This window comes from Myxocyprinus asiaticus, chromosome 23 (assembly GCF_019703515.2).
Source record: "Myxocyprinus asiaticus isolate MX2 ecotype Aquarium Trade chromosome 23, UBuf_Myxa_2, whole genome shotgun sequence".
NCBI classification, from domain to species: Eukaryota; Metazoa; Chordata; class Actinopteri; order Cypriniformes; family Catostomidae; genus Myxocyprinus; species Myxocyprinus asiaticus.
Window position 1 is genome coordinate 43,542,337 of NC_059366.1, and position 22,664 is coordinate 43,565,000.

The following is a 22,664-nucleotide window of genomic DNA, read 5'->3' on the forward strand; positions in this document are numbered from 1 at the left end:
ACTGTTCCTCACACAAACGTTTCTTAAGTTTTTGTATGGCAGCGGAATATAGCGCAAAGTAGTTTAGACTACTCTGATGTCATTTTTATGGTGTTTGTGTCCTTTTTGGAGCTTGACAACCTCACACACTTTCATTGTATGGAGGATTCTTCTTTTGTGTGTGCGCGCGTCTCCTTTACATAAGAAATAAAGTTTGGCTTGGAACGACATGAGGGTGTGTAAATGAGAGAATTTTCAAATAAACACGACCTAGTCCTTCAACGGGACCTGACAGTCTATTTTCGTGTCTTTTTTCAAGGTCAGGCCATAAGGGGGCGTCCCAAACCAATTGATAAGTAGACGTTCATGCCCAAAACATTGGATATAATCTGATACAATGCAGTCTACTTGATGATAATATCTGTACATCAATTATGTCTCCAAAAGTTGATGCATAATTTGAAATAGTCTACACAAAGATTTTTGGAATCCAAAACAGATTGCCCAGTTGTGCAAGTATCAGAGTAGGTTTATCCAGTAAACCTTCACGTTTGCTTCAGATGCTGTCAGTATCAGATTTTTCTGTTTCTATCAGCAATAAAAAGTACTGTGAACATATGTTTCTCCCCACAAAACAACCACAAGCCCTTAAGAGTCTTTCAGCCAATCCGTGAACTTTAACCTTAAGTCGAGGAACATGGCAAACACAACAGCACCAATAACTTCAGCTAAATAACAAGGACACCAATCTGCTTTTCCAAAGGAAAACACATGTGGTTTTATTGATGCATGACATATTTACATTTTTATATTCTGTATTTGGTCTAATTGCAAAGTCCAATCCAACATACTGACTCATTTACATCAAAACACAAACCCAAACTCTCTAGACACCACATTAAGTCCTCATGTAAACTGTCACCTCACCTGTTTTGAGTTTATCATGCTGTTTTCTCACATCTGAACCTTCATGACATGCTGTCAGTCTGCAAATTATACGCTAATTTTCAGAGGTCAGTGGGTCAGTGGTATTTTTATCCTTTTAGGAGCTTGACAGGTCCTGGCACCTGTTTGCTCTCATTGTATGGAGAAGAGTTTGGAACAACACGAGGGTGAGTAAATGATGACAGAATTTCCATTTAGGGGTGAACAGTTCCTTTAAAGCGTCTCTTGACAAACACCACTGCACTTGTACAAAACCTTTTGTAGCCTTTAATCTGGCCAGTGAACAGAGAATAAAAATGTTACACAATAATTAAACTCTTTCACAGTTGAAGTGCATTGTCGTTCTAAGACTGGACCCGACTGTCCAGAACATGTGTTTCTGGAAGCTTGTGGTTCTTTTGATCTGTCTATTGGACATTACAGCCACAGAGAGAGAAAAGACGAGGGGAAGCACACACATGTGGTCAACATTACTTTGCTTTTTTCTTTCTAGCAAATACATATTTGAAAAGCCCATTGAGGAATACTCTAATTTCCTGATAGTTATTGTTTCTGGCATTCTTCTAATTTCTAAGGTTATGGTACCCGTCAGATGTGATCATGGGAACTTCGGCATTGAGTTTGAGAAGAACAACTAATTCCTGAATTCACCATAAAAGTTTTTGGCTTCTTCAATACACATATAAAATGTGAGATGTCTGTTATTCTACTGAAGAAATACAAGTGCCCAAAACATAACATTACGATAACATCATATGGAGGTATATTAATGACAAATGTCTTATGCCTCAAAATCGAGGCACTTGCAATGGAAGTGAATGGGGCCAATTTCTGGAGAGTTTAAAGGCAGACATGTGAAGCTTTTAAAGAAAAGGAGGGACGAGTCAAAATTAATTTTTGTGGTAATCAACATTATGCCACAAATGCTGTCCTTTAAGACAAATAATTTGTAAAATAGCCATTCTGTTTATTATTAGATATCAAACCTGATATACACATGACAATGCAAGCATTAACAGCAATTAACATTTAATTTTTAAATGCGGAATTTATTACAAAAAGAAATGTTCATGCATTGTTGTTCTTAGTAAAAACATCCAACATACATAAAGAACAATAAAAATAGGCAGCTTTTCAATGTAGGTAGATGCTGAAGTGCTGTTGTTTATATTGGTATATATGAGCTCACTGATTGACAGTAATGCACATTTATACAAGCTGTAATGAACGTTTTCCGCAAAGGTAATACAAGCAATATCTCAGAATCAGCATCTTTAGGCATTACCAATTTTAACAATCTACCACATGTTCATTTATCAACCAGTCATAAAGCTCTCTTGTTTGTTTGATTTTCCCCCCTAAGATTTGCACTTACTTTTTTTGCTGTTTATTGACATCAGCATTATACACTTTGCTGCACTGTTTCACTCGACCTACATCAACCTATATTGGCCGAGCACATTTGTTTTTTCAGCCTGATTTGCAAAATGACATACGTGGTTCATTACACACGGCAGTTCTGAGGTGAAATGTCCACTGTGTGACAATAAAAGCCAGTAATGTTCTCCCCAACAGATGAGGTTTTTGAGGTTAATGCTTTATTGAGATTAAATCAACAAAACCCACCGCACAACCCTAAACCTTAAACCTAACCGATAATGTCATAAAAAGCAAATGTGACATGAAAAACACAATTGCTAAAGCAACCACGTCATTTTCTGGTGCTTCTATAACACATTCAGCTCTTATATTGACTCATGTGCTCTTCAAGACTCATACCCCAGTCCTTTGCATTGCAAGTGCAATGCTCTATCAGTTGAGCTACCGTGTAATTTAACTGTGCCTGAAAAAGCTTGCAAATGCAGTTGGTTATGTAATGCAAATGTTAAAATGTTTCACTTTATAAGTCATGCACTCTAGTAAAAGTGTTTAAATGTCATAAGATAGCATTGTGTGAGGAACAGGGTGAAAAAGTAAGAGTTTATGAAGTGATAATCTGCTGTTTTACTCATGATTTGTGTGAAAGTGAATAATAGTAATTGTTTTAGCACCTCTAAGAAAACTGCCGCAATACGTACAAGCCACATAAAGAAACTTTGCTTAAAATTGTAGGTGTAGTAACGTGATGTAATGAGACCAGTTTGCATTTTTTTAAAACAACCCTGCATATGCTTCATATTGGCATACACTGTAATTTATGAATCAGCCGCGCATTGGTAGGTTGCCTTTTGGGTTGGTACTTTAAAGGTGTGTGTGCCATTAGCAGCACCAAACGGGATTGCAAAAGTAATAATTGTTTCCAGACAGGTTTCCAAAACACTCCTACCACTTCTTCTGCCCCGCCCCCTCACTTCCATTGTATGTACAAATAGGTAGTCCCACCCAAAACTTACGCCACTGGTTGAACCAGAAGTTGACATGTCGGAGCAAACAGAGCAATGTTTTTAAAGCAGCACTGTGTTTACACTCTTCAGGAAGTGTACCTACAAATGGCTTACTTAAATATGCCATTATTTATTTAATCTAAATAAGTCTTTGCACATTAAACTGCGAAAAGAGAAAGTATTTAAACATCTAAACAATTACACACTTCCCTTTTAGCCAAACACGTACCGGTAGTTAAAGCGAAAGCATTTTTATATGAGTAATTTAGAGTTATTAACTTTTGTTACTGTAATTTCTCTACCATACAAGCACAACTTTCCACTGTACATTCCATATCTTTCATTTTTGTGGCACTCCAGCGTCAAAATCTGAGCTGCCTCTAAGAGCAACTCTTTCATTGAGCCTTAGCAATAAGGAGAACATTATCTTCGCCTATTCCTTCAGCAAGTCTAAACATCGACACTCAATTTAGACACTTTACTCGCCCTCCTTAGAACTCGTACGGTGAAACCAGAATGTGGACTCGCGCCAGATGTTTGGCTTGAAAGATGCGGTCAGCGTACTCGGCCATCTCTACTTCCACGCTGAGCTCTTGTGGGCCTCGCAGCGGTTGAACCAGGATCAGCTCTCCAGTTTGACGGTCTGAACGCTGCAACACAAACATGCTCCGGGCGTCCCCTCCTCCGGCGATGCCAAATCGGAGGCTGTCCGGGCCCGGCCGACCTGGAGCTGCTGCGGTGGCCATTCGGAACAGGGTTGCTGGTGTGCGCAGGTTCGAGGGCAGAGATAGGTAGTGGTAAGAAATGGTCTTTGCGGCAGATGGACAGGCACGGCTCTCCATTGGACAGGGATTCCTTTCACATTGGCTGTGGTAGAGAAAATGTATCAATAAGGGCCAAAACAAACCAAACCTTTGATTTATTACATACACCCTGTAGTGTTCCAAGTGTCTTACTATGCAGTTAATAAGCCATTACATCAATACTTTTTAACTATGTTTGGAGAACTACAGTTAATTGTTGCACTTTGTTGACATGCAGCAGACAAATAATTAAGCAATAATTAAAAAAATATTTATGGTCCTAAACATGTCTAAACATAGTAGAAAAGTATATTTTCTTATGTTTCTGTTTATATATATATATATATATATATATAAAATTGAGAATAGAAGCAGATGAATAATTAAGCATAGAATGTTAAAATAATTCAAAAAATACTTTATGGTCCTAAATGTGTCATATTCTTTATGAAAAATGTCTTCTGTTGATTTAAAAAAAAAAAAAAAAAAAAAAAAAATCAAAATAAAAGACAAATAATTAAGTATAGAATATAATTGCCAATACAATAATGCAAAAAAAAAAAAAAAAAAAAAATATATATATATATATATATATATATTTATGGTCCTAAATACGTCGAATTATTTTTATGAAGAGTATTATTTGTTTTATTCTTTTGATAAACTGAAATTTAAAGAATAAAAATAGAATAAAAGCATATGAATAATAAAGCATAGAATATGTCTAATTGCCATTAAAACAATGCACATGTCTCTTATTCTAATGTTGATTTAAAATAAAAAAATAAATAAAATAAAAATAAAGTAGATGAATAGTTTATTATAAAATATGCTCAATTGTCACGTAAATAAGGCAAAACATTTTGATGGTCCTAAACATGTCTAATATTCTTTATGAAATATAATTTAATATTCGTCAGATTTATTTATTAATTTATTTATTTTTTAGAATAAAAGCAGACAATAATTCAGCATAGAATATGCTTAAATGCCATGACAACAATGCAAAATAAAAATAAAAAAAAAAAATTTATGGTCCTAAATATGTCTAATTTTCTTTAAAAAAAATTTTTAATTCTTATTCTTCTGTTGTTGTTTTTTAAATCAAAGTAGAATAAAAGCAGACGAAAAGGCAAAACATTTGAATGGTCCCAAATATGTCTAATATTCTTTAAGAAATATAAAATGTCTTATATATTTAAGAATTATACATAAATTGCAATTTTTTCATTGATTTTTAAAAAAAAATTTTTTTTACATTTTTTAGAATAAAAGCAGATGAATACTGAAGTTTGTGTGTGTGTGTGTGTGTGTGTGTGTGTGTGTGTATGAAATGCAACAAAAAAATAAAAAAATAAAATCAAGTACATTTACTCTGAACCATTCCAGAAACGGACAGCTACACTTCAGAGTATTTCTGGTTATGTTACAGAACAGCTTGTGTGCCAGAAAGCTTTAAAGTTTAGTGACTAGCAGATTACTGCTTCTCGAACATTTAGCCGGACACAAAGGGGCTATTCACAGCTCACGTCAGCTTAACAAACAGCTTACATAATAAACATAAAAGTGTCATGCATGAAAAACAAATTATTGAACCACTTAAATCATACCACAAACAGGTGGCAAGTGATTTAGGGAGAGCTTTAGTGGGCCCCAGTGCTGTATAGATGTGTTTGCAATGGAAACACAAAGCAAAAAACATCCTTTGCTCCATATTTTTCTCTCCTTGTCTAGTCAGAATTGTCCCAAACAAATCTGTAGGTTTATTAAATTGTTAAAAAAAAAAAGTTAAAGTTAAAAGAAAGGTCTGTTATTCATTAAGTGAGTTATTACTGTAGCTTTATTCCAAAACTCATTGAGCTGCCTACCTAGACAACATACATAGAAATCAAAGTCTGAAAAAATCTATGTACTTTCTTATTTTGCATGATTGCGTTTTGCCTTTAAAAACGACTTTCCCGTTTGGCTGATGTCACAAATCCCTCTTATGTTTCAACCCTCCCCTCCAACCTTATTCTGTATATAGACAGTAGACACCCTTATTTTACCATCTTATCAATTCCTAACAGATAAAATCAAGTCTTGCCCTACATTTTGTCTCATTGAATGTCCTGTTTCACTCAGAAATCCTTCAGATTACAGAAGTAAAATGGATTGCGTTACACATTGACTTTAAGGCGTAACAGTCACTCCCGAACTTAGGCTTTTCTAAAAGGTAGGTGGCAACACTGAAACTATAATATGTGTCCAGAAAAATATTGTTTCTCTTAAAATAGCAAAATAAATAAAAGTATTATAAATGAAATATCAATAAAAATTAAAAATGGTCTATTTTTCCAAATATTAGTGTGTGTGATGTATTTTTATGCTTATTAGAGTATCCCAGCATTCACCTTGCAACATACTAATGTCAACTTTTTTGGAATCAAAGTCAGTGGCCACATCCACACAAATACGTTTTCGTTTCTCGACATTGATGCCTTTCATCCACACCAGAACAGCGTTTTCCTCCACCAAAAACGGAGATTTTCTCCATGACCGCATACTTTGGAAAACTACATCTTTGACGAGGAAACTGAAAATGGAGGTTACAAACTTAAACTGATTAGTGTGGACGTGGTCTATGTAGAACATTCCAAATCAGTCAGTAATGAGGTTCCGTTTGCAATAGAGCTCATTAGGTTTTGGAACAGAGCTTTTTGCGTGCATGAGCCCACTCACAAAGGTGAGGTCTTCACGTAGCTGACGTTGCCGTGCGAGTGCGGACACTCTGGGTTCACACACTGGAAACCTCCTCCGGTGTTGATACAGGTAATGCCACGACTGCAGTTGTGCTGTTGTGTAAGACACTCATCCACATCTGGAGAGCCCAGAGCGAGGGAGACATTAAAATCAGAGAGGACGGAAATAACAGAACGAGAGAAAAGAAGTGAGTTGTGAGAGACTGTTTGTTTGGACTTTAAATTAGATTTGCATTCAGTTCTCTGATATTTCGCTACACTGCAAAAAAAATCCTTTTCTTACTGAGTATATTTTTTTCCCCAGTAAAAATATGTAAACCTCTGTCAAAAAAGGGAAAAAAAATGATTAAGTAAGGTGTGGGTTAATTAATAAATGAATTTAAAATGTAAAATGTATAGTTTAATTAGCATAAGCATAAACGTTACTACATTTTGTTTGACCTCTCTGAAAACAAGACAAAATATCTTGTAATTTCACTTCTCAAGATAAATCAGATATGGGGTCTGGGTAGCTCAGTGAGTAAAGACGCTGACTACCACCCCTGGAGTCAAGAGTTCGAATCTTGAGCTGAGTGACTCCAGCCAGGTCTCCTAAGCAACCAAAATTGGCCCGGTTGCTAGGGAGGGTAGAGTCACATGGGGTAACCTCCTCGTGGTTGCTATAATGTGGTTCTCGCTCTCGGTGAGGCGCATGGTGAGCTGTGTGTGGATGCCGCAGAGAATAACGTGAAGCCTCCACATGTGCTATATCTCTGCGGTAACGCGCTCAACAAGCTATGTGATAAGATGCGCAGATTGACGGTCTCAGACGTGGAGACAACTGAGATTCGTCCTCCGCCACCCGGATTGAGACGAGTCACTACGCCACCACGAGGACTTAAGAGGGCATTGGGAATTGGGCATTCCAAATAAAAAAAAAAAAATAAAAAAAAGAATGTTTAGATATTTTTACTGGAAAACACAACAAAAATACTCAGTATGAAAATTTTTTTTGCAATGCTTGAGATAGTGTCACTGACAATACAAAAAATGAAAAAAAAAAAAATATATATATATATTTTTATTTTTGTCTTGTTTTCCAGTAAAATTCTTGAGAAGCAAAATTACATGATATTTTGCCTTGTTTTCAGAAAAATGCAATTAAATTTAGTAATTTTTATGCTTAACACTTGTAAAAAATGTATGTCTTAAATACAAAGACTTACGTCTTTTAAAATTGTTTTCTTAGTATTTTTTGTATTGTTTTCCTGTAAAAATATTGAAAAATCCTTAAAAAAAATAAATTTACCTGAGAATAAAATGATTTATTTATTAAAGAAATCTGATAAAATCTAGTGAGGTTTATGCTTTAAAAAAAGAAAACAACTTTTTGTCATAGTGGTAAAGAAAAATAAACTTGCATTCCATTTGAATTAAATAAATTTTTCTTATTCTGTAAGACTTTTTTTCTTCTTCTTGTTTTAAGCATAAACCTCACTAAATAATTCTTCTTGATTTCTCTGGAAACAAGACTTTGTTTAATATCTTATGTCATATGTATCTTGTTTTAAGGATTATTATGATATTTTTACTGGAAAATAATACAAAAATACCCATTTAGAATATAAATCTTTGCAGAGCAGGATTGTTTAAAACCAGCCACTCTGCAAAATGCCCTAAAGAACTCCCTCACCTTTGCTCCCAAAATGTTCATCCAAGCCACATGCCAAAAATGGACTCACTCAATTCTCTTCCACATCCTCACTATTTGTCTTCATCTACCCACTTTATTTACCCCTGGAGATCTTTGTAAGGTGTCCAAAAGTGTTACAAACAGAATGTTTGCCACTCACCCTCACAGCTTCTACCATCTGCGAGTAGTTTATATCCGGTGGGGCAGGAACAGTGGTATGATCCCGGCACGTTTATGCAGGCGTGGCTGCACAGAGGCCCTCCACGATCAGCCTTATACACCTCACATTCATTCACATCTGTATAAGATTCACAAGAGCACATTGGGGCTTTAATATCAGCTTAGAGCTTAAATATCAGTGTGCGAACATCTATTACCTTTTACTGCATTTGTTTTCTACATTTTATACCGGATCTGTATACGACTGGTTAGGATGTGCACTTCCCGGAAACTTCTCTAAAAATAAAAGATCTAAAAGATAGATTCTCCCAAGAAAAAGACCCCAGTAATCTCACGTGTCTCCTTTAGATTTTCAGAATCATGGTCTGTGAGACTCACCCTGGCAGATGCTGTTGTCTGAGGTTCCGCTCATGTGGAATCCAGCGTCACAGCTACAGTGTTGGGCCCGGTCCACTTTTGCACAGCGAGGTTTACGGCTAAAGGCTGGATCATTCATGACGCTCCATTCCGGAGGTGCTGAGAGAGAAAGGAAAGATCTCACTGGGATCATATTGTACAGTCTGGCAAGCTACAATGGTAAAGGACCGTAAAAATCATACTGTGTGCAGTATGGCATAGGCATACATACTTATAAGTTAAAGGGATAGTTCACCCCAAACTGAAAAATCTCTTATTATTTACTCACCCTCATACCATCCTAGATGTGTATGACTTTGTTTCTTCTGCAGAAAACAAATTAAGATTTTTAGAAGAATATCTTAGCTCTGTCGGCCCTAACAATGCAAGTGAATGGTGACCAGAACTCAGAAGCTCCAAAAAGGACATAAAGGCAGCATAAAAGTAATCTATACGACTCCAGTGGTTTAATCCATATCTTCAGAGGTGATATGGTAAGTGTGGGTGAGAAACAGATCAATATTTAAGTCCATTTTTACTGTAAATCTACACTTTCACTTCAACAGTCTGGTGTGGAAGTGACTTTCACTTTCATATTCAGCCACCTACTGGTTGGGGCTAGTCAAAGGTGGAGATTACTAGTAAAAAAAGACTTAAATATTGATCTGTTTCTCATACACACCTATCATATTTCTTCAGAAGACATGGATTAAACCACTGGAGCTGTATGGATTACTTTTATGCTGCTTTTATGTCCATTTTGGACCGTCTGAGTTCTGGTCACCATTCACTTGCATTGTATGGACCTACAGAGCTGAGATATTTTCTAAAATCCTTCATTTGTGTTCTGCTTAAGAAAAAAAGTCATACACATCTGGGATGGCATGAGGGTGAGTAAATGATGAGAGAATTGTTATTTTTGGGTGAACTATCCCTGTAATGAAAACACAGGTTGCATTCACACAGCACAGGTTTATAAAAATGCGATTAAGAGTCCTGAAATGTTTTAAAGAGTCAGTCATTTCGGTTGTAGAATGTGGTTGTCACTCTCGTTAATAACCAAACTGTGAGAGAATGTAACCTTATTTAGCACTCTAAAACACCACTGACTACCGTATTCTGCTGCCGTGTTAAGGAAGCCATACAGTTCACATGCTTGTTTTAGACACATGCAATTGCTAGGGCGCTTAGAGTGGTTGTTAGGGCATTGCTAGGTAATTGCTCAGGTTTTCTAGGTGGTTGTTTACTGGCCAAAGTAAAAAGAGTCCACCGTCTAGTCTCTAGATATGGCTTGGGTCTATTTTGCAATATAAGTCTATGAGATATTTTCATTGTTATTAGTGTCCACTAGGTGAAAAATCACTAGATCGATTAGATAAGTATTAGCACACCTCTTCTGAACAAGAGGTTGAATGAAACACACATGCTGATATAAGAACAGACCTGTCTGCGTCTGGTATTGACAGTGGCTCCCGCTCCAGTTGTGTGGACAGGTGCACTTGTACTGGTTAAGACTCTGCACACACGTGCCGCCGTTCTGACATGGGTTACTGGAACACACGCTCACATCTGTGTGCAGAGAGAACTGTCGTAACACAGCCTCATCAATGAACATGTTGGAGAATGCTTTGTGTTATGATTAACCTCACAATATACAAGAGGTTTTACGATAAATATCTCAATGAAAATCATGATAATAATCCTAATCTCTCTTGCGTGAATTTATGAAAATATGGGCATATTTAATCCTATATATATATATATATATATATATATATATATATATATATATATATATATATATATATATATATATACACACACACACACAGTATATATACAATAATTAATAAATCATCATTTTATAATAAAAACGTAAAATTATATTTTGCATGAAAATACTAAAACCTATTTTTAGGACCATTAAACATAATGTTTAAAGATTTTATTTTTCTAATTCCTATAATTCTCAGTGTTGATTCTAATTTTTACGTCACTGTACTGAAGTAAAAATTAATGTAAATCATCATGAATTAAACGCAGTACAACAAGTACTACCATCTGTGCAATTTAAATAATATATCAGGGACATTCTCACAACACCAAGAAAATGTCCTGGTCCAATTTTACTCCAAAATCAAAAGAAACAAATAAGAAATTATATTTTGCAAATAGAAATTGAAGACTGTGATATTACTTTCATTACAGTAACATGAAACAAGATGTTCAATTATGATATTCTCATTATCGCAATGTGAAAAAATTATATTTAAATTGAATATGTATTATATGTATTTATATGTAAGTTGTTTATACATTATAGTAGTACTTCCTTGATACTGCCTTTCATTTCCGCAGATTTTTGTTTTAAAAATCATTGTGCAACAGCATCTTTTTTATTGTAATACTGATTTACAATGGGAAAAATGTCTGGGCGCATTGTGGTAATAAGAATTGTTTGTTTGTTTGCTTTCTTTTGTTCTTTTTCTTTCTTTCTTATACATTTATATGTATTGATTTGATTTGATTTTGCATAAAGTTTGACTAGGGCTTTTTCTTGACAGGTTTCATGAGAATCACTCATTTAAAAAATCTTCAAGATACTAAAAATATGCTTCATTGTCTTTAAGCAAATGCAATTTCTTCCTTTCGATTTTGGACTTTCTTCAGATTCTCCTTCCTAACATTGCAAATATTAAAGTGCTTCTGATTGGAGTGTTTATTCACATGCTTTGAGAAAGGCACTAAATTAGCCTTAATTCTTGTTTGGATTATATGGAAAACCGTCTTTAACATGGGGCGTATGATCCTTATTTATCCAGAATGAAAGAAATACTTCTTGTCTGTATGGAGCTCAGGATTATGTGCCCATGGAAAACACCTGAATTGTTATTGGAATTATACAAGCCGATATTATTCCTTTTTCTTTACAGAATGGCACAGTAAAATGAAACAGATATCCTGGAATGTTAACAATGGGATGGCGAAACGGAGGAATAGTCCAGAGAGGGAATGTCGAGCAGCCTCTAAAACCACAGTTAAACCAAACTGCGGTTCTCTCCTTTGGCCACGGTCACATACACAGTATGTTGTGAGCAGTGTTTGTATCCATAATTGTTAACGGTTGTCGGTTGGTTTGGTTTACAGCAACTACTGTGCCACACAACATCTGTCTACAGCAGCTGCAGGCGGCAAAACTTCCATCTGCTCTCGAGATGGAAATTTACTGCTGTTGCTGTAAATATCTTTATTGAACAGTACGAATGTGTTTGTGAGGCCCATGTGAAGAGCAAACATTGACACACTGCAAAAAAATGACTTTCAAGACAAGTATTATTGTCTTGTTTTCCAATAAAAATATCTAAACGTCCTTAAAACAGGATATTAAGACTTGTTTTCAGAAAATATATCTTTAAGCTTATACATGCTATAAACAAGAAAAAATTGTTCACCAATGGGGTAAGAAAAAACACTTACATCAATTTTGAATGAAGCTTATTTTTTTTACCAAACTTAAAATACCAAAATAAATGTATAACAAAAAATAAAATAGGCCTACTTTAAAAAATAAAGAAATAAAGAAATGGACATGAAGGAAGGAGACAAGGGGAGGGAAAAGGGGAGAAGGAAAGAGCGAGGCAGTGCGACAGTGAGAGAGAGAGAGAAAAAATTGTTCGGCGGTTCCCAGACACGCCGTCGCCTGTCCTCGACCACTCCTCCACCCTCTAGTGGACGACGCCGCTCCTCCACGTGCGGACCGGAGCGAGTCCTCTGACCCCTGGTGGATGGAACGCCCCTCCGCGTTCTGGTGGCCGGTAGCGAGCCACTCCGCCCCTGGCAGCGGCTCCACTGCTCCAAGCGGCCAGCAGCGAGACCCCCCACCCCCTCCTCACAGAAGGCGGCCATTCCTCCACGTCCAGGTGGCCGGCAGCGACTCCTCCATCCCCCGGCGGACAGCCACGGCTGCTCCTTTTGGCGGGTGGTAGTGGTGAGGACTCCACTACAGTGCATCCCTCCTCCTTCCCGGGTTTTGGCACCAATGTAACTTGGTTCAAAAGGGCAAGGAGGAGGCGGGAACCGGACGAACCATCAAAATAATGCTTAATGAAAACTTAAAAAGACACAAACATAAACACACACGGCAGCTGCATGTGGCTCTCTCTTTGTCGAACTGCCGCATCCGGCTCAGCTTTATCCCTCGCCTAGGCTGATTAGCCCGATTGGGGGCCGGCCCTGCGCACTCACGGCCCGGCCCTGCCCTCCTCTTAGTCACAATAAGCTAATAAATTTAATTACATTTATATCAATATTTATGTCAATTTATTTATTTAACTTGTAAACATGTAATAAATGACTTCGTGCCTGGGTTTTATTTTTTATTTTTTTGCGATGACTGTTCATCGATGCATTGAATGTTCATTGTCAGATGCAGTTTTGCACTCCTCCAGTATTATTCATAACATTGTTAAAGCAAAATTGGGGGATTTCAACATGTAAAAAAATGCACCACTGTTCCTCGAAATGTAGAGAGAATTGAGTGTTCCAACTGGACATTAGACATGAAGAAATTGAAGTAGAAACTTGTATAAAGTCAGAGAGAAAAAAGGGGTTCTGGAGTCTAAAGTTTGGGCTTTCTAGCCAAGGAATTTTTTTTTTCAAGATTAGCGCTTGCGATCCTTCCCGTGTTTATTTTCTTTCCCAGGAGGCTTAAGCGCAAACATTTGGAGATGTAAATGGTTCACTTCAGGCGTCTAAATATTTCTAAACTCCCTATGAACAAATTTATGTTCTTTTCACCCTCTCTCAAAGGTGCTTGCGGAAGCAAAACTCCCAAAATAGACTCACACCCTGTCTTACACTGTCTGTGCTGTCTTTATAAACTTAAACTTTCCTCTCAAGCGCACACATACACATCCTGTATCAAACACACTGCAGTATGTATGCTCCTCCCCGGCTGTACCACTTGGAATGTCTCAAAAGCAGCCAGCAGTGATATTAAAGGAAGTCATCAATAGCATGCTTAGAATAGTTGTGTGCTATCAGGCCACGGGCCAGCTTAATGACGTGAACATGAGCTTAACCTATGCCTGCTGAGACTTTATACAAAAAACAGAGACTGGAGAACACTACCAGCCAAAGTTTTGGAGGTATTGAAGGAGTTCCCATGTATGCTGGACACTTGATGGTTACTTTTTCTTCAACATCTGGTCAAAATGATCCATACAGTTGAAGTCTGAAGTTTACATACACCTTAGCCAAATACATTTAAACTCAGTTTTTCACAATTCCTGACATTTAATTGTAGAAAACATTCCCTGTCTTAGGTCAGTTAGGATCACTATTTTATTTTAAGAATGTGAAATGTCAGAATAATAGTAAAGAGTATTAATTATTTCAGCTTTTATTTCTTTCGTCACATTCACAGTGGGTCAGAAGTTTACGTACACTTTGTTAGTATTTGGTAGCATTGCCTTTAAATTGTTTAACTTGGGTTAAATGTTTTGGGTAGCCTTCCACAAGCTTCTCACAATAAGTTGATGGAATTTTGGCCCATTCCTCCAGACAGAACTGGTGTAACTGGGTCAGGTTTGTAGGCCTCCTTGCTCGCACATGCTTTTTCAGTTCTGCCCGCAAATTTCGGATTGAAGTCAGGGCTTTGTGATGGCCACTCCAATACCTTGACTTTGTTGTCCTTAAGCCATTTTGCCACAACTTTGGGGTATGCTTGGGGTCATTGTCCATTTGGAAGACCCATTTGCGGATGAGCTCTAACTTCTTGGCTGATGTCTTGAGATGTTGCTTCAATATATCCACATAATTTTCCTTCCTCATGATGCCATATATTTTGTGAAGTGCACAAGTCCCTCCTGCAGCAAAGCACCCTCACAACATGATCCTGCCACCCCCATGCTTCACAGTTGGAATGGTGATCTTCGGCTTACAAGCCTCACCCTTTTTCCTCCAAACATAACAATGGCTATTTTGGCCAAACAGTTCAATTTTTGTTTCATCAGACCAGAGGACATTTCTCCAGAAAGTAAGATCTTTGTCCCCATGTGCACTTGCAAACTGTATTCTGGCTTTTTTATGGTGGTTTTGGAGCAGTGGATTCTTCCTTGCTGAGCAGCCTTTCAGGTTATGTCGATATAGGACTCGTTTTACTGTGGATATAGATACTTGTCTACTTGTTTCCTCCAGCATCTTCACAAGGTCCTTTGCTGTTGTTCTAGGATTGATTTGCACTTTTCACACCAAACTACGTTCATCTCTAGGAGACAGAATGTGTCTCCTTCCTGAGCGGTATTATGGCTGCGTGGTCCCATGGTGTTTATACTTGCATACTATTGTTTGTACAGATGAACGTAGTACATTCAGGCATTTGAAAATTGCTCCCAAGAATGAACCAGACTTGTGGAGGTCCACAATTGTTTTTCTGAGGTCTTGGCTGATTTCTTTTGATTTTCCCATTATGTCAAGCAATGAGGCACTGAGTTTGAAGGTATGCCTTAAAATACATCCACAGGTACACCTCCAATTGACTCCAATTAGCCAATTAGCCTATCAGAAGCTAACTGGCTAATTACCTAAAGATTGACATTTTCTGGAATTTTCCAAGCTGCTTAAAGGCACAGTTAATTTAGTGTATGTAAACTTCTGACCCACTGGAATTTTGATATAGTCAATTAAATGTGAAACAATCTGTCTGTAAACAATTATTGGAAAAATTACTTGTGTCATGAACAAAGTAGATGTCCTAAATGACTTTCCAAAACTATAGTGCTAATATGAAATCTGTGGAGTGGTTACAAAATGAGGTTTAATGACTTCAACTTCAGTGTATGTAAACTTCTGACTTCAACTATATATACATGTATATCAAATTTAGGGGGAATTCACTAAGAATGGACTGCTCTTGCTGAAAGAGCTGTTTATTTGAATGCTCTGACTGCATTGTTTTAGCGCCCGATTTATTAAAGGAATTATACAACAGCGAAAACACACTGTAAAAATCTGTGCTGAACACAATTAGCGGCACCAACTAATAAAATCAATAATAATTTAATTATCGATTAGTCGAATATGTGCGGCGTGCACTCTGTCAGTGGCGTCACATTAAAGTAGTTAAAATGGCTTTTGCTTGATAAAACAGTGCACAAGACAAAACAGTTCAAAGATCATAAACTTCCAGTTTAATGTGGACTGGTTGAGAGGTGCATTGACAGAGTGCTGTTGCGGTTTGATTTGCTATAGGGTTGTTTCACTCCAGTGCACAACTTACATTTTACTGTTATTTTCTACATTTTATAGCGCATAAATGGTTTGAATTGAAAACCAGGCATGCATTTCCTTTTCGCAAAACTGTTTGTCTATACCTTGAGCACGACTGCATCTGTGTCAAAGCGATAAGACCAGAGAAAGAGAGAACAATCATTTTCAATAAATATCAAATTTAGGTTTAAATGTAACCAAAATTTAAATCCTACATATAATGTTAGAAATAATACTTTAGAAGTACAGTAAGTGTACTGAATCCCTTACATTTATAGAATAAAGACATTACAACATTCTACCTCTTTCCAGTTAACACTTTAATACCGGTTTTGGATAGGGGCACTCAGCAGGGTTGCCCTCTTTCCCCATTATTGTTCTGTCTTGCCCTGGAACCATTAGCAGCCGCGATAAGAAAGGAGGATGATTTTCCAGGGGTGGAGGCGGGAGGTATGATGCATAAGCTTCTGCTTTATGCAGATGATATTTTATTATTTGTCTCTGACCCTAATAAATCTATGCCTTGCCTCCACAGAATTATTAATTCCTTTTCCAAATTCTCAGGATACAAAGTCAGTTGGTCTAAATCCGAAGCATTGGCTCTGACAGCGTACTGTCCAGTAACGGCCTTTCAGCCAGGCGCCTTCCAGTGGCCCAAACAGGGCATTAAGTATTTGGGCATTTTATTCTCCAAAAATTTGTCTGATTTAGTTAGAGTTAATTTTGACCCCTTAATAAAACGGTTTTCGAGCGATGTGGGTAGGTGGGCTTCATTACATTTATCGATGATTGGGAAGGTTAATGTTATTAAAATGAAATGTATTCCAAAATTTAACTACCTGCTACAGTCTCTCCCGGTAGATGTCCCCCTCTCTTATTTCAAGCAATCTGATAGCATAGCAAAGTCTTTCATTTGGAATGGTAAACATCCCAGATTACAATTCAATAAGTTACATAGACCGATTGACAAAGGTGGGCTAGGCTTACCCAAGATTTCATTTTATTATTATGCATTCGGTCTCAGACATTTGGCTCATTGGTCGCTTCCACCTGAAAGAGTCCCTCCCTGGTTCTGCCATTGCAATGTCTTTCTACCAAGCTGCCCAGAGAACTAAAGACACATCTCATTATCTCACACATGCAGTTAGTGTGGACAAGGGTTTCCCACGTGCTCAATTCGGACATTTACCTGAACATTGCTGCAAGTATTTGGTTAAACCCTAAACTGTGTATTAATAAGTCCCCTTTTTGCTGGACAGAATGGATTGAGAAGGGAGTTGCTACGCTGGGTGACCTGTATGAAATGGAGCATTGAGATCGTTTGAAAATATTACACACCGGTTTGGGATTCCCAGAGCTCAATTCTTCAGGTACTTACAGCTGCACCATCTATTTTGTACCATCTTTGGGTGTAGTACACAGCCCCCTAAAGCTGCAGACACTCTTGAGATGGTACTAGTGGCTTTTGGAAAGGGTCACGAGGCTTCAGCGTACTATTCCTGGCTAATTCAGAGTCTAGGGGATGGGGTTTTGACATCTCTCAAGAAGTTATGGGAGAATGACTTGAATTTAGTACTGGACGATGAAGAATGGGGTAGGATTTTAAAAAATGCCAAGTCTATGTCTAGGGATGCAAGGATGTGCCTCATTCAATTTAAGATTCTGCATCGTTTTTATTGGACTCCCTCTAGATTGCATAGGCTTGGTCTTAAAAATACACCTACCTGTTGGCGATGCCAATCAGAGGATGGGGACATAGCCCATGTTTTTTGGTATTGTACTAAGATTCAAGAGTTTTTGTCGAGGGTTCAGAGTTATGTCTGTGAGATCCTGAGCACTCAGATTTCATTCTACCCCAGACTTTGTATTTTGGGGAATGGGGCAGGGGTTAACTTAGGGAACATACACATTGAAAACTGGGTCCTTACCAGTGTGATGATCGGTAGGAAATTAATCCTTGGGGGATGGAAGTCGGCTGGTGCACCCTCATTTCATGAGTGGTGAACCGAATTGGGCACAGTGGCGGCCTTTGAAAAGATGATGCATAGGCGGCTGGGCAGCTTGGGTGCCTTTGAGAAGAAGTGGGCCACTTATCTGGCCTTCTTGGAGGGTGCCAGGGAGGAACAGTGGAGAGGGACAGTTTAAATGGTGTGTATGTAATTAATTGATGTGTGGAACCCTTTTTCTTTTTTGTTGGGCAATTTTTTTGTTTTTTTATATCTGAGTATTTATTTATTTATTTTTTTGGACTGTTTGCTTGTATGTGTGTCTGTTATTATTCTGTGTCTGACCACTGGGATGTGTGTTGGGTGTGTGGGGAGAAGGAGGGAGGGAGCGGGGTATATTTTGTTGAAAATTGATTCCGTGTTTTCATGTGCTGTTTATGTTGATTTGAATGTGGAATCAATAAAAATTGTTAATGACAACAAAAAAAAAAAAACACTTTAATAACGGTTTTGTTTTTCTTTATTATCATTTATAATTGAGAGGTTTAAATTGTCCTGCTACAAACAGGGTTTCATTTTTTTTATTTTTGAAAAACTGAATGCAATTTATATAGTAACATTTATTTTTATTTAGTTTAAACTTTGTTTTGGTACTCAATGTATAGCATACAATAATTTGTTTTTTTTTTATAAATATATTTGAATAAAATACAGGAAATAAATTTTGGCTTTTTTGATTCAAGTAATCGAAGAAATAACTGAAGATGAATCTATTATCAAACTAATCATTAGTTGCAGCCCTCATTAACATGGCTGTAAGGTGTGGAGGATGCAGCAGACTACAGTGATCTGCCATATTTTTGTACGACAGTAAATTGTGTTTTCCGTTTACACAGTTCAATGAGTTTTGTGAATAAAGCGCAATCTTAAATGAGCCTAATTTACTTCGAAAGGATAGAAATGAGGCGGTTTGGTGCTGAAAAGAAAAATAAACAGCACAGTGCTATTTCAGCAGATTCCACTTGATTGCAAGTGCTAAATAAAAAGGACAAAATATGACATATTGCATGCAAAAGTAGCACAACTGTTAAGTGGATTCACCCCTTTTACAGTTTTTTTAAAGAAATTCCTATGTTTGCACAATTTATATTTGTCTATAAAACTAATTTGAAGCATTTAACAAAAAGCCTTTAAATCAAAAGGATTTTTAAGATCATAAGAAACCAATTCAATTCAAATCCAGGCAAGTGTGTCCAGACTTTTGGCTGGTAGTGTAGTGGCAGTCAAAGTTGAAACATGAACTCTGAGGCTGGCTCTTTTTACAGTATCCCATCCAGCTGATTGGACTCAAAGCATGAAGGCTATTGAGATGGCACTATGGACAGGAATGCAAGTACAGGTGTTTTCCTGCATTTTGACAAGAGCTTCATTCAGTGCAGCTCAACAGCGAAGAATGCCCCTCTTTCTTTAAGCGCTGGTTATCTGTGTGTGAGTGTGTAACTGTGTGTGTAGTGTACCATACCCTAGCAGTGCTTTTCACAGTTTCTTTCACATGCACAGGTATTCTGACGCTATCTCAGTAATGTTGAATGGGATTTCAGATTACCAGCTCGCAGCAATAAAACGGCAGTCTCGGTATCTTAGTCCAGGAATTCCACGTATTCAGTAAGATAGATATAGTTACATAGAGCAGAGTAGTAACATTGCAAAGAATTTGTGTGCAATGTGTGAGTGTTACTCACCATTTTATCTGAATACAAGGATTAATATAGTGGGTAACTTTGCATGCAGGTGCAAAAAATAAATAAATTAACAATTATGAATCTGAAGTGTTAAAATTACCCTGGCTTACCTACCCTGGCTTAAAGGAATCACAGAAATTATGTACTTTAGTTCTAAATAAACAAAATAAATCCATATAATATTAATCTCTCTTGCTGTCATGTAGCAATGACAGAAAATTCTGAAATTAGAGGAGAATTGGTGACCAGAATCCAAATTTAAATCTCATTTATGTTTTTGCTTTTTACAAGCATCTATGCAAGACAGCGGTGAAAAAAATCTGAATTAGTTGACATTGTAAATGCGGCCTATGTAATGTGTTTTGTTTATGTTTTCCTGGCCATTGCAACAGTGATCTTGGTCTTTATACTGAAGCCCATTGGCATCAAGCAGAATCATGCAAATGTAATTAATCAATTTATAAATATATGTCATTCATTCCTTTAGGTGTAAAACTTTAGTTAGTGAACATTTATAACCAATGTAAGACCAATGAACATTTCAATATCAACAGCAGTCAGTGATATTCACTTGTTGAGGTTCCACAATTAAAAGAGTATGATGAATATCAAGTTGAAGCTTACGACACACCTTTACAGACGACAGTAGCTCCACTCCAGGTGCCATTTTCTTGACACACGCGTGTCACTGGCCCTACCAAACGATAACCCTGAGAACATGTGAAATGGACCTCATGTCCCACCAGGCACTTGGAGCCAAACTTCCTTCCATGGGCTGGAGCCACCAGACATGGACACGAGAGCTGGGCTGGAGATGACATGAAAAGAAAAAAGAGATTAGATAGGATGGTTAAGGCGGAATGATGGAGAAGAAAGAGGTCACTGCATGCAAAAAAGTAGGGCCAGAAGGCAGGCATATGTTCCTAACTGTTGGGTCCGTCATGGGAAAATATGGGAAATGCCTCATTTCATAAGGACAGCTTACGAACAAGGAAACAAAAACATATGTTCCATGTAGAAAAACAAGGACCAGTGCTTGTATGTTGTTCATGTCTCACTAGTCAAATTGACCGTATTTATTTTCCTAATACAAGTTACTGGTCTGTCTGTGAACAGTTAGTTGATGCACGTTATTCCACAGAAAAAAACTTTGTCTTGTCTCATGAAAACATAGTAACATGCTCCGCCTCTGAAATTACCTTCCTTTTTGGCTGATATCACCAATCCCTCTTATTTTTCAACCCCTCTCCTTTTCACAATCCAGTCAATTTCTAATGAGTGAAATCAAGTCCTGCCCTACATTTATTAATATCCTGTTTTACTCTACAGCACGAGTCGCAAAAGCCATTTCATGTTGACCTTTTTTTCATGTTAACTTAAACTTTAAGCGATATACTCATCCACAAAGAAAGAGAGCAAAAATGTCCAGTGTCAATATGTTGGTCCTGCTTACAGAACTAATTTTTGTTTAGATTCCATATTTTAAAAATACCAGACATTTTATTTTAATGACTTTCGGTTCCATAAATGTTTCACGATGCGAAGGGAACATCGTACTAAAATTCTCTGACAGTGATTCCCAGCGCAAAACACAGCACTGCCACTGAGTCTGATTCCCGAGTGAATGACTCATATGAGCTGATTCTTTTGAATCTACAACACGAAACATACAGTGCTGCCAGTGTAGTCCAATTCCTGAACTAATGACTCTTTATGAGCCGGTTCTTTTGAATCTACAGCATAAAATATACAGTGCTATTAGTGGAGTATGATTCTCAAACTACAGTAATTACTCTTTATGAGCCAGTTCGTTTTAATGAATCAGAAAGACACAGCACGGCCAGTGTAATCCATTTCCCGAACTAATGACTCTTTATGAGCCGGTTCTTTTGAATCTAGGCTACAGCGTGGAATGCACAGAGTTTCCAGTGTAGTCCGAATCTCGAACGAATGACTCATTAAGAGCTGATTCTTTTAAATCAACAGCACAAAACATACAGCGCAACCAATGTTGTCTGATTCCAAAAAGAATGACTGTTTATGAGCCGATTCTTTTCAATCTACAGCACGAAGCATACAGCGCTACCAGTTGAGTACGATTCCCGAACAAATTACTCTTTATGAGCCATCTTATCACATGGCTTGCTGCCCATGACACCACGGAGACTCCCAGCATGTGGAGGCTCATGTTACTCTCCGCGATCCATGCACAACTTACCACGTGCCCCATTGAGAGCGAGAACCCCTAATCGCAACCACGAGGAGGTTACCCATGTGACTCTACCCTCCCTAGCAACCGGGCCAATTTGGTTGCTTAGGAGACCTGGCAGGTTGCCTCAGCACACCCTGGATTCAAACTCACGACTCCAGGGGTGGTAGTCAGCGTCAATACTCGCTGAGATACCCAGGACCCTTATTGTTTAGAATTGTTATTTAACATATAGTTAGGATCAATTACCGGATTGCACTTATGCCTCTAAAAAGTCTTTGTAAACACACATTTGATTGTATTTATTTTAAAGTTGTATTTTTGATTTATTATATCTGTTCTGTTGAAATCAGAAATGATGTTATCATTTGGCAACACGCTGCTGAGGACAGTAAATG

The 22,664-nt window shown here is 37.5% G+C and overlaps 1 protein-coding gene across 1 annotated transcript in view; it reads right to left on the reverse strand.

Annotated features, from left to right (window-relative positions):
- Positions 1-722: 722 nt before the first annotated feature.
- Positions 723-22,664, reverse strand: part of LOC127413538 (fibulin-7-like) — a 28,535-nt gene continuing 6,593 nt past the window's right edge. The window contains exons 3-8 of the mRNA XM_051650771.1: positions 20,689-20,865; positions 10,544-10,669; positions 9,083-9,220; positions 8,685-8,822; positions 6,833-6,971; positions 723-4,175 (exon numbers count right to left, since the gene is read on the reverse strand). Of these exons, the coding sequence (XP_051506731.1) occupies positions 3,800-4,175; positions 6,833-6,971; positions 8,685-8,822; positions 9,083-9,220; positions 10,544-10,669; positions 20,689-20,865 (1,094 nt within the window). The 3' untranslated portion in view covers positions 723-3,799. The remainder of the gene's footprint in view (positions 4,176-6,832; positions 6,972-8,684; positions 8,823-9,082; positions 9,221-10,543; positions 10,670-20,688; positions 20,866-22,664) is intronic.